The sequence below is a fragment of the Antrostomus carolinensis genome, unplaced genomic scaffold, assembly GCF_000700745.2.
Source record: "Antrostomus carolinensis isolate BGI_N321 unplaced genomic scaffold, ASM70074v2 scaffold30771, whole genome shotgun sequence".
In the NCBI taxonomy this organism is placed as follows: Eukaryota; Metazoa; Chordata; class Aves; order Caprimulgiformes; family Caprimulgidae; genus Antrostomus; species Antrostomus carolinensis.
The window spans coordinates 9,536-22,454 of NW_010296760.1; the positions used below are offsets into that span (position 1 = coordinate 9,536).

At 40.9% G+C, this 12,919-nt stretch overlaps 1 protein-coding gene across 1 annotated transcript in view; it reads left to right on the forward strand.

Moving 5' to 3' along the window:
- Positions 1-11,941, forward strand: part of LOC104533040 (merlin) — a 16,603-nt gene extending 4,662 nt beyond the window's left edge. The window contains exons 5-17 of the mRNA XM_010178400.1: positions 1,602-1,685; positions 2,405-2,473; positions 2,696-2,778; positions 3,735-3,810; positions 4,258-4,395; positions 6,166-6,240; positions 6,975-7,088; positions 7,527-7,649; positions 8,219-8,436; positions 9,328-9,430; positions 10,150-10,277; positions 10,875-11,025; positions 11,693-11,941. Coding sequence (XP_010176702.1) covers positions 1,602-1,685; positions 2,405-2,473; positions 2,696-2,778; positions 3,735-3,810; positions 4,258-4,395; positions 6,166-6,240; positions 6,975-7,088; positions 7,527-7,649; positions 8,219-8,436; positions 9,328-9,430; positions 10,150-10,277; positions 10,875-11,025; positions 11,693-11,941 — 1,611 coding nt within the window. The remainder of the gene's footprint in view (positions 1-1,601; positions 1,686-2,404; positions 2,474-2,695; positions 2,779-3,734; positions 3,811-4,257; positions 4,396-6,165; positions 6,241-6,974; positions 7,089-7,526; positions 7,650-8,218; positions 8,437-9,327; positions 9,431-10,149; positions 10,278-10,874; positions 11,026-11,692) is intronic.
- Positions 11,942-12,919: the final 978 nt, after the last annotated feature.

Consider the following 12,919-nt stretch of genomic DNA (forward strand, 5'->3'; position numbering starts at 1 on the left):
TTCTCTTTTCTCCTTGAACCTGCCTTGACTAGCACATATGCAATTAGCAAATTCTTCTCATTCCAAAGTAGAAAAACAAGACTGAAACAAATTTGAACTTGCAAAGTTTCCTGACTATAAGAACCTAAGATCACACCTGGATGCTAATAGGAAAAACATGTATGGGCATCTGGATGCCTACAGATTTCAGCTCTACTAACTATTCAGAGCTTTACAAGTTAATGTGGCATAACAGCTTTTTGCAAAATGGGTGAATAAATGTCAATTTATTGCTAAAAGTTGTCTTAAAGATTAGGTAATTTGTTCCCTCATGAGAAGCATAACAAAATGTCCTTGTAAGAACTGATCAGAAAAAAACCCCAGACACTTACGGGGGATTTATCTGAAGTTGTTCTAAATTCTCAAATGTATGATTTGAGCCATGGAGTATGAAAGCTGGAGCTTTCCAATTTGGAAGAAAAGTCTTTTCAGTCTTTTCATTCTTTCCATTTTATCAGCTTAGAAAGAATTTTCCCTGTACTATAACTCAGGTTCATATATTGTGCTCACCAGAGACTAAACTTAAAAGAAAAACTTTCTTGATAGGTCACTTCAGTTCACAGTACCTACAGTGCCAAAGTGTATTTGTAAAGATAGCTCAGTGCTATCTCAAGTAATTATTCTTTTTGGAAATGTTTGAGACTGTTTTATGCAAAATTTTCTTGTCTTGTGCTTGTTAGTAGGCTAAATACATTACACCTGAGAGGAGGATTCGTGAAGATTAATTTCCCCTTCCTCTTTAGGTTTTCAAGTAAAAATTACCCAACTGATTTAAAATCAAGCAACATCTTACACACTGTTACACCTCTGATTTTGGTAGCGTTGTTGATTATTAAAATGAAAAGAATGTTAAAAGACCCTTTACCATTTATACTGGGCTTTTATTTTGTAGCCCCTATGTTTTTGTTGTGCTTAGACCACTGCAATTGAATAAATTAAATTCCCTGTTAGTCAGCTTGCCCTTGCCTTTGTGGGGTCTCCTTTAGTCTTTCATTCTGGAAAGTTTGAACATACTATTATGGTATGTCTCTGTCCTTGGCAATATTTGTCAGCTGAACAACCCTGAGCAGTCTGCTCTAGTTGGACCTGCTTTGACTAGATGACTTCCAGAGGTCCCTTCCAACCTAAAATTTGGTGTTTTACATGTTGTAAAGCTAACTATTCCAAAGCAGGAAGAAAAAGAATACTTGTTAAAAGGAATGAAGTGCACATTCATGTTTTATTACACATTATTTTTCAGGACTCCTTATATAAATGTGTGGAGATAGCTGACTGGCTTTTCTATGAACTTAGAATTAAGATACTTTAACTTTCAAAATCTGGGTTTTTGAAACCAACTTTTGAAAAGTTGTTTTTAGTTTTGTTTGTTTTTTTCCTCATTAAATGTAATCCTAAATAAAGGGTTCCTGTGTTTGAATGCCATTTTATTGTTGCTGTTATTAATGCATAATGGTGATGTTTGGTGCCAAGGTATAGTCCGGGCATGTCTAGTTTCATTTCAAGCCTGACATAAGTCTTGAATTTGAGCTTCTTTAACTTGCTCCCTTTTTCTCTTGATTTAGGTTAAGAAACAAATACTGGATGAGGAAATCTATTGTTCTCCAGAAGCAACAGTTTTACTGGCTTCTTATGCTGTTCAGGCCAAGGTTTGTGATCTTTTTATATTTTTCCCTTTTTAACCAACACATATACATGGTAACACAGCAGTTACTTAAAGAAGTAGGTCATCCTGGGAGGTACAGACACAGCTAGAAAAATAAGCATTAGATGCCACTAGAAGGATTTTAGTATTATGTACTATGCTTTTGTGACTTAGGGGATTTCTTTGGACCTAACATTTTAATGTAATCATTTTCTCAGCTTTATTTCTTGTTGCTTGAAAAAATGTCCATGGATACAGCAGGTGCTGATACCAGAGCTCACAATGGAAGGACATGATGTTTTTTTAGTATCTGTCAGGACAGAGTTCACTTCCATGCCACCACGAGCCAGACTTATACCATGGCAGGAGGTGAACACAAATTCTTAGCAGGGCTTGCCCACTGCAGCAGCCCAGCCTATATGCAGTTGGCTATAGGAGTAGCAGAGCTTACACTCCTGAACATACTCTGTAGTGAAGTCATGGGAGATTCCTTCTTATCTGCAGCTATCAAGAGCTGAAGTCTAAGGTTACAGGCTACCTTAGTGGCTGTATTGAAGCCATGTGCATAGCACAAGGGCTAGAAGTAACTTCCATGGACAGTGCAGATGAGGGGAGCCTGTTTATTTTGTGTTACTCTGTCTCAAGTGATCCCATCAAACCATGCAAGCAACAAGTTCTTCAGTGTTCTGCATGTAACAAACATCTTTTATTTTCTTGGGACAGTATGGTGACTATGACCCAAATTTCCATGAGCCAGGCTTTCTAGCCCATGATGAACTTTTACCCAAAAGGGTAAGTCTTTATTCTATATAAAACCAAATCTCTTTGAATCTGCTCTTTGCAACATAGATATTGCCGTGGGATTAACCAGAGCATTAGAAACTGTTTGCATCTGCCCTGAACTTGGCAAAATGACCAAGCTGTGAACTGCATTGCTGCATTTATGTTGCTTGGGAGAGGCAGCACATGTATTTGGATCTTCAAAGGGAACCAAACTCCTTCCTTTCTCTGTAGGTCCTCAGGCAGTATCAGCTGACAGCAGAGATGTGGGAAGAAAAGATAACTGCTTGGTATGCTGAGCACAGGGGTATTGCCAGGTATTGAAATAATTTCATTCTTTGGAAATCCCATACATATCAGTAACTGGTTATTTGCTGTCTCTGGTGAAATTTGACTTTTGTAGAGTGAGCAAAGAAATATTGTTTTCCAAGCTGTGGTGTTAACAGGTTAATTTATAACTAAGGATAAAAACACCTACTCATCTGGGGTACAAAGTGTCTTGTGAAGGGCTCCAAGTGCTTGTAAAATAGACTTGAAGTGAACAGAGAAGTTCGGGGCCCTTGCAGAGCTTCATGACCTAACATATGTAAAACAGGAGTCCTGTCTCTGGTATCAGAGTCTGTGTATGCCAGCAGAGAGACGTTCCTGCAGAAAGTTTGAGTTGTGTTGAATTTGTAGTTATCCCTGAGAGTTTTAGCCTCTTAATTTAAAGCCATTAGCTATCTGGAGTTGCTGGTGTGCTTGTCCTGTGCAGCAGCTGCATTTCTGGAGCCATATCACACCAGTCTCCCACTAGAATTGAAAGAATCAATATGATCTATCTCCTTGATGGGAGAAGAACAGTGGGTGGAGAGATTCTCACCCTTGTTTGGCTTCTGCCCAAATCTCTGTTTAGAATTTGTTCAGAACTAATTTCTCAATGAATTCAGTTTCCTGAAGGAAATATCCTCATGTCATGAAAAACAATGTTAGGGTAGGTCTCCAAGACATAATAATGAAGAAATGGAAAAACTAACACAAGGATAAGACTGGACTTGAATTTCAATAAAGATTACACTATACATGACTCAAAACAGGTACAGCTTTACTGTCTTTATTCTGTAGAGATGCTGCTTTTATTATAATTTTTCTATTGTTGAGAGTAAGATGGCAAAATGAAAGAAAGTACAAAGGGCTAGATTGCCTGTTCTTTTCTAAATGGGAAATATAGATTCAGCTAGGAGAGAAAGGTTGGAAAGAAATCTCCAAGTATAATCATGGCCTTATTCTCTAGGGATGAAGCTGAGATGAACTACCTGAAAATTGCCCAAGACTTGGAAATGTATGGTGTCAATTATTTTCCAATTGCTGTAAGTGCTTTATTTTAGCAGTTTTCAATTGCTCTAGATGATGGTACCGTCCTCTTAAAATCTCCCAGGGAGTCTGGAACTGGGACTCCTGACTTCTACTTTTCTCTGCTGATGGTGGGCTATGTACTGATTGTCCTGGCTTGGTTTACTTGTCTACTAAATGAGCAGGTGAAAAAAGCCAGTTAAGATTAATGTTTTACGATCTGACAAAGGTCTTAAGTAGCTCTGGGTTTGTAATAAGGAGAAATAGGCTAAAAGTTTGAGCTGCTATAGTCAACCTAGGGCTGGGTTTGCTAGCTAGTAGTGACAACATTCATAATATTTTGTGGAAACATCAATTTCCTAAAAATACAGATAAATATGAGTGTGTTGGAATAAGTGTGGTTCTTGTCTGTGGTCGTTTAATGTTACCATAAATGGCATTTACTGATATCTATTGTTTTTTAGCAAAATAAAAACCATACAGATCTCCTACTTGGAGTTGATGCCAAAGGTATTCATATCTACAGCATTAATAACAGATTCTCTCCAAATAAATCGTTTGAGTGGAGTGCTATCAGAAACATTTCCTATAGTGAGAAAGAGGTATGATGGCTTTGATATATTATTCTTTTCATATGGGTGTGGTGTGGACTGGGATTCTTGGAACAAACTGAAAGCTGTCTCTGTTTAAATAATTTTGGGGAGAAGGGGAAAATCCTAGGGAGCTTTGTTACAAAACTTAAAATAACAAACCTGCCTTTCAGATGCACTGTATAACCTCAGTTCCCTTAGGAGCCAGAGGCTGCTCTGAGATCTCCAAACTCGTGGAGCCCTCTGTGCTGGTTCCTTCCCTGCTGCTTCTCCTTTGCAAAACAAGTGTGTTGATCTCTGAAAAAGATAGATATTATGAATGCCAGTGTGCCTAGCTTCTTCCGTTATCTCAGCTGGAATTAGATAATCCATAAAGACTTAATACCATTTTTGCATGCAGAAGCTGTCCTTGCAGATGACGTTTGAAGCGAGAGGAGACATACATGTTTTTCTGCCTGAATTCTGACAGTTTGTCAGTACATTGAGTCTTCAGCACAAACCTACCATTGCAATTTCACTGTGATTTGAGAGCCCATCTTTTACTTGTAGAAAGTACAGTTGGGAGTGAGTGAGATTTAGTGTGATTACAAATCATGGGACTGTGTGGAAGGCTATAATCAGAAAAACAAAACCAGAAAAATTACATTGGTACTGGAATACCTAGAATTTGTCAGCCAAAGGATAGCACAGCCTGTTCCATTTTCTGTGGGCCTCTTGAAAACTGTCGAGGAGGCTGCAGTTGACCGGCTAAAAAAAAGTTAGGGTTAGGATTTGCTGTCTGGAGTTAGATGGACATACATTAAATCAGTCAGGTCAGGCTACAGGAGTTCTGCCTCCAAAAGGTTTTTGGTCCTTGCATGACATTAAGATTCCCCTCTGGTGTGTGAATAAGCTGTTTTAACTCTCTATTGTTGAGCAATTGGGTGGTCCTATATTAAAGCTCCACTATATTCAGTGACACATTCACAGCCCTGCTCCTCACAAGGCAACGCATTGAACCAGTTGTTACCCATGGGATGAAACGAACTGTAGGACATTATGAACTTGGTGACTCAGATGGCCTGAAATTATACATTGCATTACAAATGAGTTATAGGAATAGAGTGCTGGCTAACCCATGAGTCACAGAAAGTAAGATCTTAAAGAATGGAGACATGTTTCGTTATACAGCCAAACCTAGCACAACATACAGAATGTGTACTGATGTGGCAGCGTGAAAGCCCTTCTGTCCTCTGGAAACAGTTTGAGAGATAGGACTGAAAATGTGAGAAAGCAGGAGCTCCAGGACTGTTCTCTGATGGTCAGAACAACAAGTCCTGCATGCTCTTGATAAGTTTTGTTTCCATCTGCAGTGATTGGTATTCAGAGAGGAGTTTGACATCTCCCTGACTTTAAGAATGACTGCTTCTGGGGATTACTAATTTATTGTTTTCCTGATAACCAGTGCATGTTCCAGTGTTCTTAGTATAGTTTGCAATGCACAAGTGGTATTATTATGAAAACCACCAAACTAGCACTGGGGTGGGTCTGTGGGAGGCTTTATCTCCTAGTGTAGCCTGCTATTATGTTAGAAGGATGAGGAACCTGTGTAACAGCAGTCCTGGTTCTGATTCTTTTGAGCAAAACATTTTTTGCATCATTCTCCCTGCATTTGTGGCATAAGTCACTGCTTCCCTAGAGAGAAGTGGAGATGGGCTGAAGTTTGCATTATTATTAATAGTTTCAGCTTTGTTTTTCCTCCTTCTCACTGTGTTTCCTTTCTTTTTTCTTTTGCCTGTATAGTTAACTATTAAACCTCTTGATAAAAAAGCAGAAGTCTTCAAGTTCTTTTCCTCTCAACTTAAAGTGAACAAATTGGTAAGTGTCCTGCTTTCTTTCTTTAAAACTGAGCCTGGTAATACTGAGTGGTATCTGAGAGAGAAATATTGTTTGTAAAACCTATGGAGAGGCCAGGGAGCATTGAGTTTCTGCAGGTGTTTTCCTGAGGACTGTTCTGTCTGGGAAGTCAGGGTGCATATGTTTGTCCTCTATGGGAAGGGGAGATGATGGGTGGAAAGCAAGATGTGAAAGAAGGCCCAAATCACGAAGGGAAATCCAGATGCTGGAAGGGGAGGATGTAGCACATGGAAAAGTGCAAAGCCACTACAGCATCTGCCAATCTGGCTGCTGTGGGTTCTTAATTAGCTACTACCTCTCCTTTTCTGGGAGGAGCAACAAGCAAGGGACCTGATTAGGCTAATTGTATCATCACTGCTTCCTTAACACAACTGCAGGGACTGGGTCGCTTCTCAGTGAGCTTGTGAAGGGGTCATCCCAGGTGGCCATTCCCACAGCTACATCTTGTGTGCTCTTGGCCTAGGTCTATTGCCTGTTCTTCAGGAAAATGGAACTAGAGAGGGATGGACAGAAACAACCCCTCATCCTGTTATGAACTGTTCTAAACTATTATATACCTGGATATGAGCCTGCCCTGGGTGCTTATTTTCTTGGAAGGGAAGCAACTGCCAGCACTGGTGCTGAGGTCAGAATTGTCAGCTTCTGTCCTGTGAGGCCAATATCAAAATTGCATTTGCTCTGCTTTTCCTATCCAGATTTTGCAGTTGTGCATTGGAAACCATGACCTGTTTATGAGGAGAAGAAAAGTGGATTCAATAGAGATCCAGCAAATGAAAGCACAAGCCAGGGAAGAAAAAGCTAGAAAAAAGGTAGATTCTTTCTGCTCCTCTGTTGTTGAAAACACTGATTATTATTCCAGCCAGTGCCCTTGCTGTCCATGCATTGCATCAATATGTGTGTGGGAGGTGAGAAAGTGCAGCAGGATTGAATGTGGGAACAGCTCTTATGTATATGCAGCATCTGAGGATGTAAGTGATGTTTGTGGAACTGAATAGGTGATCCCAAAGATTGGGGTACATAACAGATCGATCTAAGTGCTCTCCCAGCAGTTTGAAATAACCAGTGTTATGTGTTAGAGTTCAGTGCTGCAAAGTGCAAGTAGCTTCAACGTTGGATCTCTGGTGAATATCAGCTCACTAGCCAGAGAGCAGTCCCTTCTTCATTAGATTCATTTGCTCTGCTGCTTCAGGCCCAGATGAGATTCTGCTGCAAACCCACAAATGTGGTATTGCTCATTCTATTTCCAGATGGAGAATCAAAGGCTGGCCAGGGAGAAGCAGCTCCGAGAAGAAGCTGAGCGAGCCAAAGAAGAGCTGGAAAGGCGTCTTTTCCAGCTGGAAGATGAAGCCAGGCAGGCCAATGAGGCCCTGGTGAGTAGCATGTTAGTCTGAATATTCTTGTGCTTGATGGGCTTTATTGGTTTGGAAACTTTTTTTTCTTATGGCTGTTGTGAGACACCAGGAATTATAGCTCAGACAAGGCTGGAGAGTCTCTGACCACTGGTGGAGAGGGCATGCTAGACTGGGAAGACTCTGATCTGCCATAACCTCCATTTGCTGTGAGCCATTCACTCCCTGTATTTGGTTCACAGTGCTTTCTTCAGGCAAAGAGGGAAGAAGGGAAGCAACCTTGGAGCTGAAATTGGGAGAAAGGGGCATGATGCACTGGCAACTGAACAGGCCAACTTCAATTTTTGGTTGATGTCTGTCCAAGCAAATGTGTCTCCTTGCTTTGCAGATGTGAGAGGCAGGAAGGAAGTTAGGAAATTCTGGAGCAGAGAACACAAGACCCTGCAATTATGTTTACTATACTTTTTGTTTTAAGGAATAATATGTTTATCACTTGATCTTTTGGGGAAAGATGTCCTCTTCCTGACTGTCTGAAGGGATGATTTTGTAGATGCTAGACAGGGTAACTAAGAAAAATTATTTCCTTTTAGCTCCGATCCCAGGAAGCAGCAGAACTGCTAGCTGAGAAAGCTCAGATTGCAGAGGAGGAGGCAAAATTGCTGGCCCAGAATGCGGCAGAAGCTGAGCAAGAGCGACAGAGGCTGGAGATCACAGCTCTGAAAACCAAGGAGGAGAAACGTCTGATGGAGCAAAAGATGCGGGAGGCAGAGCTGATAGCAGTGAAGCTGGTGAAGGAGTCTGACCGGAGGTTAGATATGCTTGAGTGGGCTTGTGTGGTCCCTAGTGGGATGCCTGGGTGGACAGAGTGCTGCTTTTCTCAGAGCTATGCCCATGAGGGAGAGATTGTTTCCAAAGCAACACTTCAGAGTGACTAAGCCTTCTTGTGTCTTCTTTGTTCCACTTGGTACCAGTGGTTGTGATGCAGTTCAGGAAGTTTACAGAGAATCAGATGCAAGGCTGTACAGATCTTTAGTATTAAAGATCCAGAATGCAGAAGCATTTTCTATTTAGCATTATCACAAGAGTACTGGCTACCTAGCTATCTAAATTTACCAATCTCTGAGTTACGAGGCTGTTTTAATTCACGAGTACCAAGTGATGGTCTATTGTATCCCTTTCAGATCTCCAAGAAGTGTCAACCAGAAACTCGTGTGAAATAAACCACTCTACAAGTGTTTGCATGTTCCATAACACATTTGCTGCCTGAAGATGCAGAGCAGACCAGTGTTGACAGGGGATATTGAACCTTGCTAGTAAGGGCCTTCTGCTTGTTTTAGGACACTGCCAAAAAGCTTGCCAAAATAAAGAGCAGATATGTTGCACTTCTCCCCACCTCAGGGAGGATCTCTGACAGCCTGGTGAATCTGTATCAGCAGGTCATAATTGAGCCCAGGGAAATTAGGAGTAGGAAAAACATGTTAATTCAGCCAGTTTGTGCAGGATTGTCTTTGAAAGCATGTGTCATACTGTGTCCAGTTAGTTTTCCATGTGACTATCCTACCACAAGTGTCTTTGGGTAAAGGAATCACAGTAATGGATCTTGTTCTCTGGAAGCTAGTGAGGTGCATAGCTCTGAAATCCATGTGTTGCTCTGTACTGGAAATCATTGACCATTCACATTAGGATATTTGTCTTACAGAGCCAAGGAAGCAGAGCATCTGAAACAAGATCTGCATGAAGCCAGAGAGGCTGAACGAAAAGCGAAGCAGAAACTCTTAGACATAACCAGGCTTAATTATCCTGTAAGTTTCTGCTCTACTGGGCACCACTTCATCTTCAGAGATAGTCAGATGTTAATTGCATTTTTATAGCCCACATCAAGCTGAGTAGTGGTGTGTCTGGATCCAGCTGGGGGACAAATGCCTTGTAAGGACCAACTGGTGCTTAAACACAGTGGAGCTAGGATGGAAGTTGTATTTGTTCAGGGCAGTGAGTCAGGATGATAAAGGTGAGACAAAAGTAAAAAGCAGCACTGGTGCTGGGACTTAGTGAGCAGAGATTCTTGCCTGCATTCACACCTAGTACTGACTCTGTGCTCTCTGTCAGCCAGTACTTTGTGGAGGTGGTTGTACTGAGCCAGCTGTGTTGTCCTGGCATGTGAATTGCCTGTGAGTGTCATTTAGGCAAAGCAGATGAAACTGTCTTCAGCAAGAAGCCAGTGCTAAGGCTGTGTACCCCAACTCTCTTCTGCTCCAGTCTTGCTGAGAATTGATTTTCATTGTCTGCTGACATAGATAGAACATTGCAACCAGGATAATACTCTGCCCTTGGATCTGTGGGTTGTGGAGTTCAGCAGTTCATCGGTGGCCGCTCAGAGGGGAAGGGCTGCAGGAGCATCTGTGTATCTCAGAATCCATGGGTAACTTATGAAGTGGCTCAGCATGGCAAAAAAAAACTGGGGAGATAAACCCAAAATGAAACAATCAGATCTTACTGACAACACTTGTGTTGCCTCTTTCAGCACATGGTCAAGTATCCGCAATACTCGCCAACTGACACCAGAGATGCCAACTTTGACAAAGGATCCATAAAGCTGGATTTGAAGGACATTGACCTCAAGAGATTATCCTTTGAGATAGAGAGAGAGAGGTATCAGTATTCTTAAGGTGTAAATAAATGAGAATGTTAATAATGGAAAGTACAGAAAGGGGGAAAAAAAATACTTCTGGGAGTCACAGTTCATCCTTTTAACAACTCTGGATGGCTTCCTAGTTATACTTATGGCTGGAGGCCTTTTACTGAGATGGTGTGGATTATGTCTGTGCAAGACTAGCTATTTATACAGAGGAAGAGTGTTCTGGTAGCATCAAGCCGTGACAAGTCCAGAGCCCTTCTGTCTTGGAGAGCATTATGTCAGAGGCAAAGTACTTTGCTGGAGTAACAGCGGGTTAGAAGACAAAAGTTTCCCTCTAGTGTTGAAGTATGGTAGTGCTTGAGAGGCTTTTCCTTGCTCGGTCTGGAAAGAAATGCTTGGTAAAAAGTTAGTAAGTGTGTGAATGCTGAAGGGTGGACGTGAACCCCCTTCTCAGTGGGCCAGGGAAGTCAGGCTGATGTGTTCCAGACTTCATTTTGCCTATCAAAAAAACAAAATGAAACGAAGAACTTCCTCTCTGCTTCTTCCACACACACCTGTTCCTGAGCTATGTCACACCAATAAGCTTTTTGTCTCCATTATGTGGACTACAGGCTAGACTACTTAGAAAAGAGCAGAAAATTTGAAGATCGACTGAAAGAACTGAAGTCTGAAATTCATGCTTTGAAATTAGAAGAAAAACAGTCTGGGCTTTACTCTCACTGGAATGAAGTACTGGGATCCTTGGATCGCTCCTTAGGAAATGTATGTACCCTGAATACCTGCCACCAACCATAAAAGAATAGTGTGGGTGTGCCAAAGGTAGTTGCTGTATTTCAGTTCAAAGCACACACTTTAGTACCCTTGATAGTAAAATATTTAAGGCCTGAACACAGACAAGGAAAATTCATGTCAAAACAAAATCTAAGAAGTTTTTCCTGAGTGGGATACCAGTGCCATAAGCAAAAAATAATAATCATATTTTATAGATTATGAAATCACAGTAAGGGTTTAAAGTCTTGGAGCAAACTAAAGTGGTGTAACTTAGTAACACATTTAAATGTGGTTCCTCATAGTTTGCATCACATTCCCTTGTGCTTTGTGGTTGCTGAAAGTCATAAGTCTTGGTGTATTTTTTAAGCAGTGAGGAACTAAACCCCGATTTTTGTTGTAAGCTTCTTGTTATGTATATAAATACTCCAAACTCTTACTGAACTAGTGTGAGAATAGGACTGGCTTTGTCTTTCCAGGTTGTTCCATATGTAACAAAAATGGCTCTGAGTCAATGGTTTTAGAGAGAGAGAAGGGAGGCTTGGAAAAATTGAGGGAAGATGCCCTTTATTTTCTGACTATGCATCTGATGTTCTTTTTGGCTTAATGAGTGTTGATATAGAGAGGGCATTAAATTTCCATGTGTTCTGTTCTTTTAAAGACTCCATCATGGATTAAAACCTTCAAAACTGGAGATTCATTGGATATAAATCTTCAAAGACCTTTCCCTGCTTACTCGTTAAATACTACAAGCAGCTGGCCTTGTACCAACAAAATTCAACACACGGTGCCAGTGGAAAAATCATCTTTTCAAGCAAATTCCTTGGCTGCCAACAGTGTGGGCACAGGAACCAGAAAACAGATTATAAAGGTAATCAGATTTGTAAGTAAATTCCCAAATGTTGACTAAAAGTTTAGAGTTCAGAGAGGTGAAAACAGCTGGCTTTAGGGACCTGTTTTGCCCAGCTCTGTCACAGTCTCTCAAATGATGACTCAATGCGTGGCTGTTGCATGAGTTTGGAGACCCTGCATTGACACACCATTTGGGACTGTTTATAACTTGAGGCCACCTGCTTTTTCTCACTTGTGATCTAAGCTGGAATGTGAAGCTGTAAGCCTTTGTGCATAAAAGAGCGATGCCCATATGCGGTAGGAGGATCTGTGTTAAATTTTAGTTGTATCAGCCAGGCTTGGAAATGAGAATGTGCTCCCAGGTATAGAGCTTGATACTGTGCCTGTCTTCTGGTTTTAAGGGGCTGGGAGTAAGATACCAATAAATGGCTAGACTTGCAAAAGGTCATTTCTCTTCTAATGTGAAAGAGTCCTGAGTAGCTAATGAGCTGGGTCTTAGGGAAAAAACAACCTGCTTTTAAATTTCACTGGAATGAAGAATCTAGTATGCATTCAAGAGGAACTGTAAGGCCATTAGTCTTGAACAGTGGGAAGGAAATCGGCTTTCTCTAGGCAATGCTAATTGTGCAAGGTATTGGGAATAAAGCAAGCTTGATGTATTTGCTGCTGTTTTATATAAACAAAACTGAGAGGTTTTAGGATCAATTAGAGGTTCTAGTTTATAACATTCAAGACCTGAATCTTCAGGGTTGTGTGTTTAGATCTAGAAGGAACACAACTGAGTGTAGCAGCAGATGAGGAAACAGCTCTTTCTAATGCAAGTAACAGAAGCAATTTAACACTAACCTAATCCAAATAGCAGGGATGAGACAAATATGCTTGTTTTAAGCAAGAAGAAAAAGCTATTGCAGAGCATCTTGCAAAAGGCTACAGAGTCGGAGATGAAGGAAGAACTGTACTAAAGGGATTTACTTTGCTTTAAGGGGGAGTTCAGGGTGAAACTAATTTTTCCTATTTGATTTGCCTGTAGGTTCAG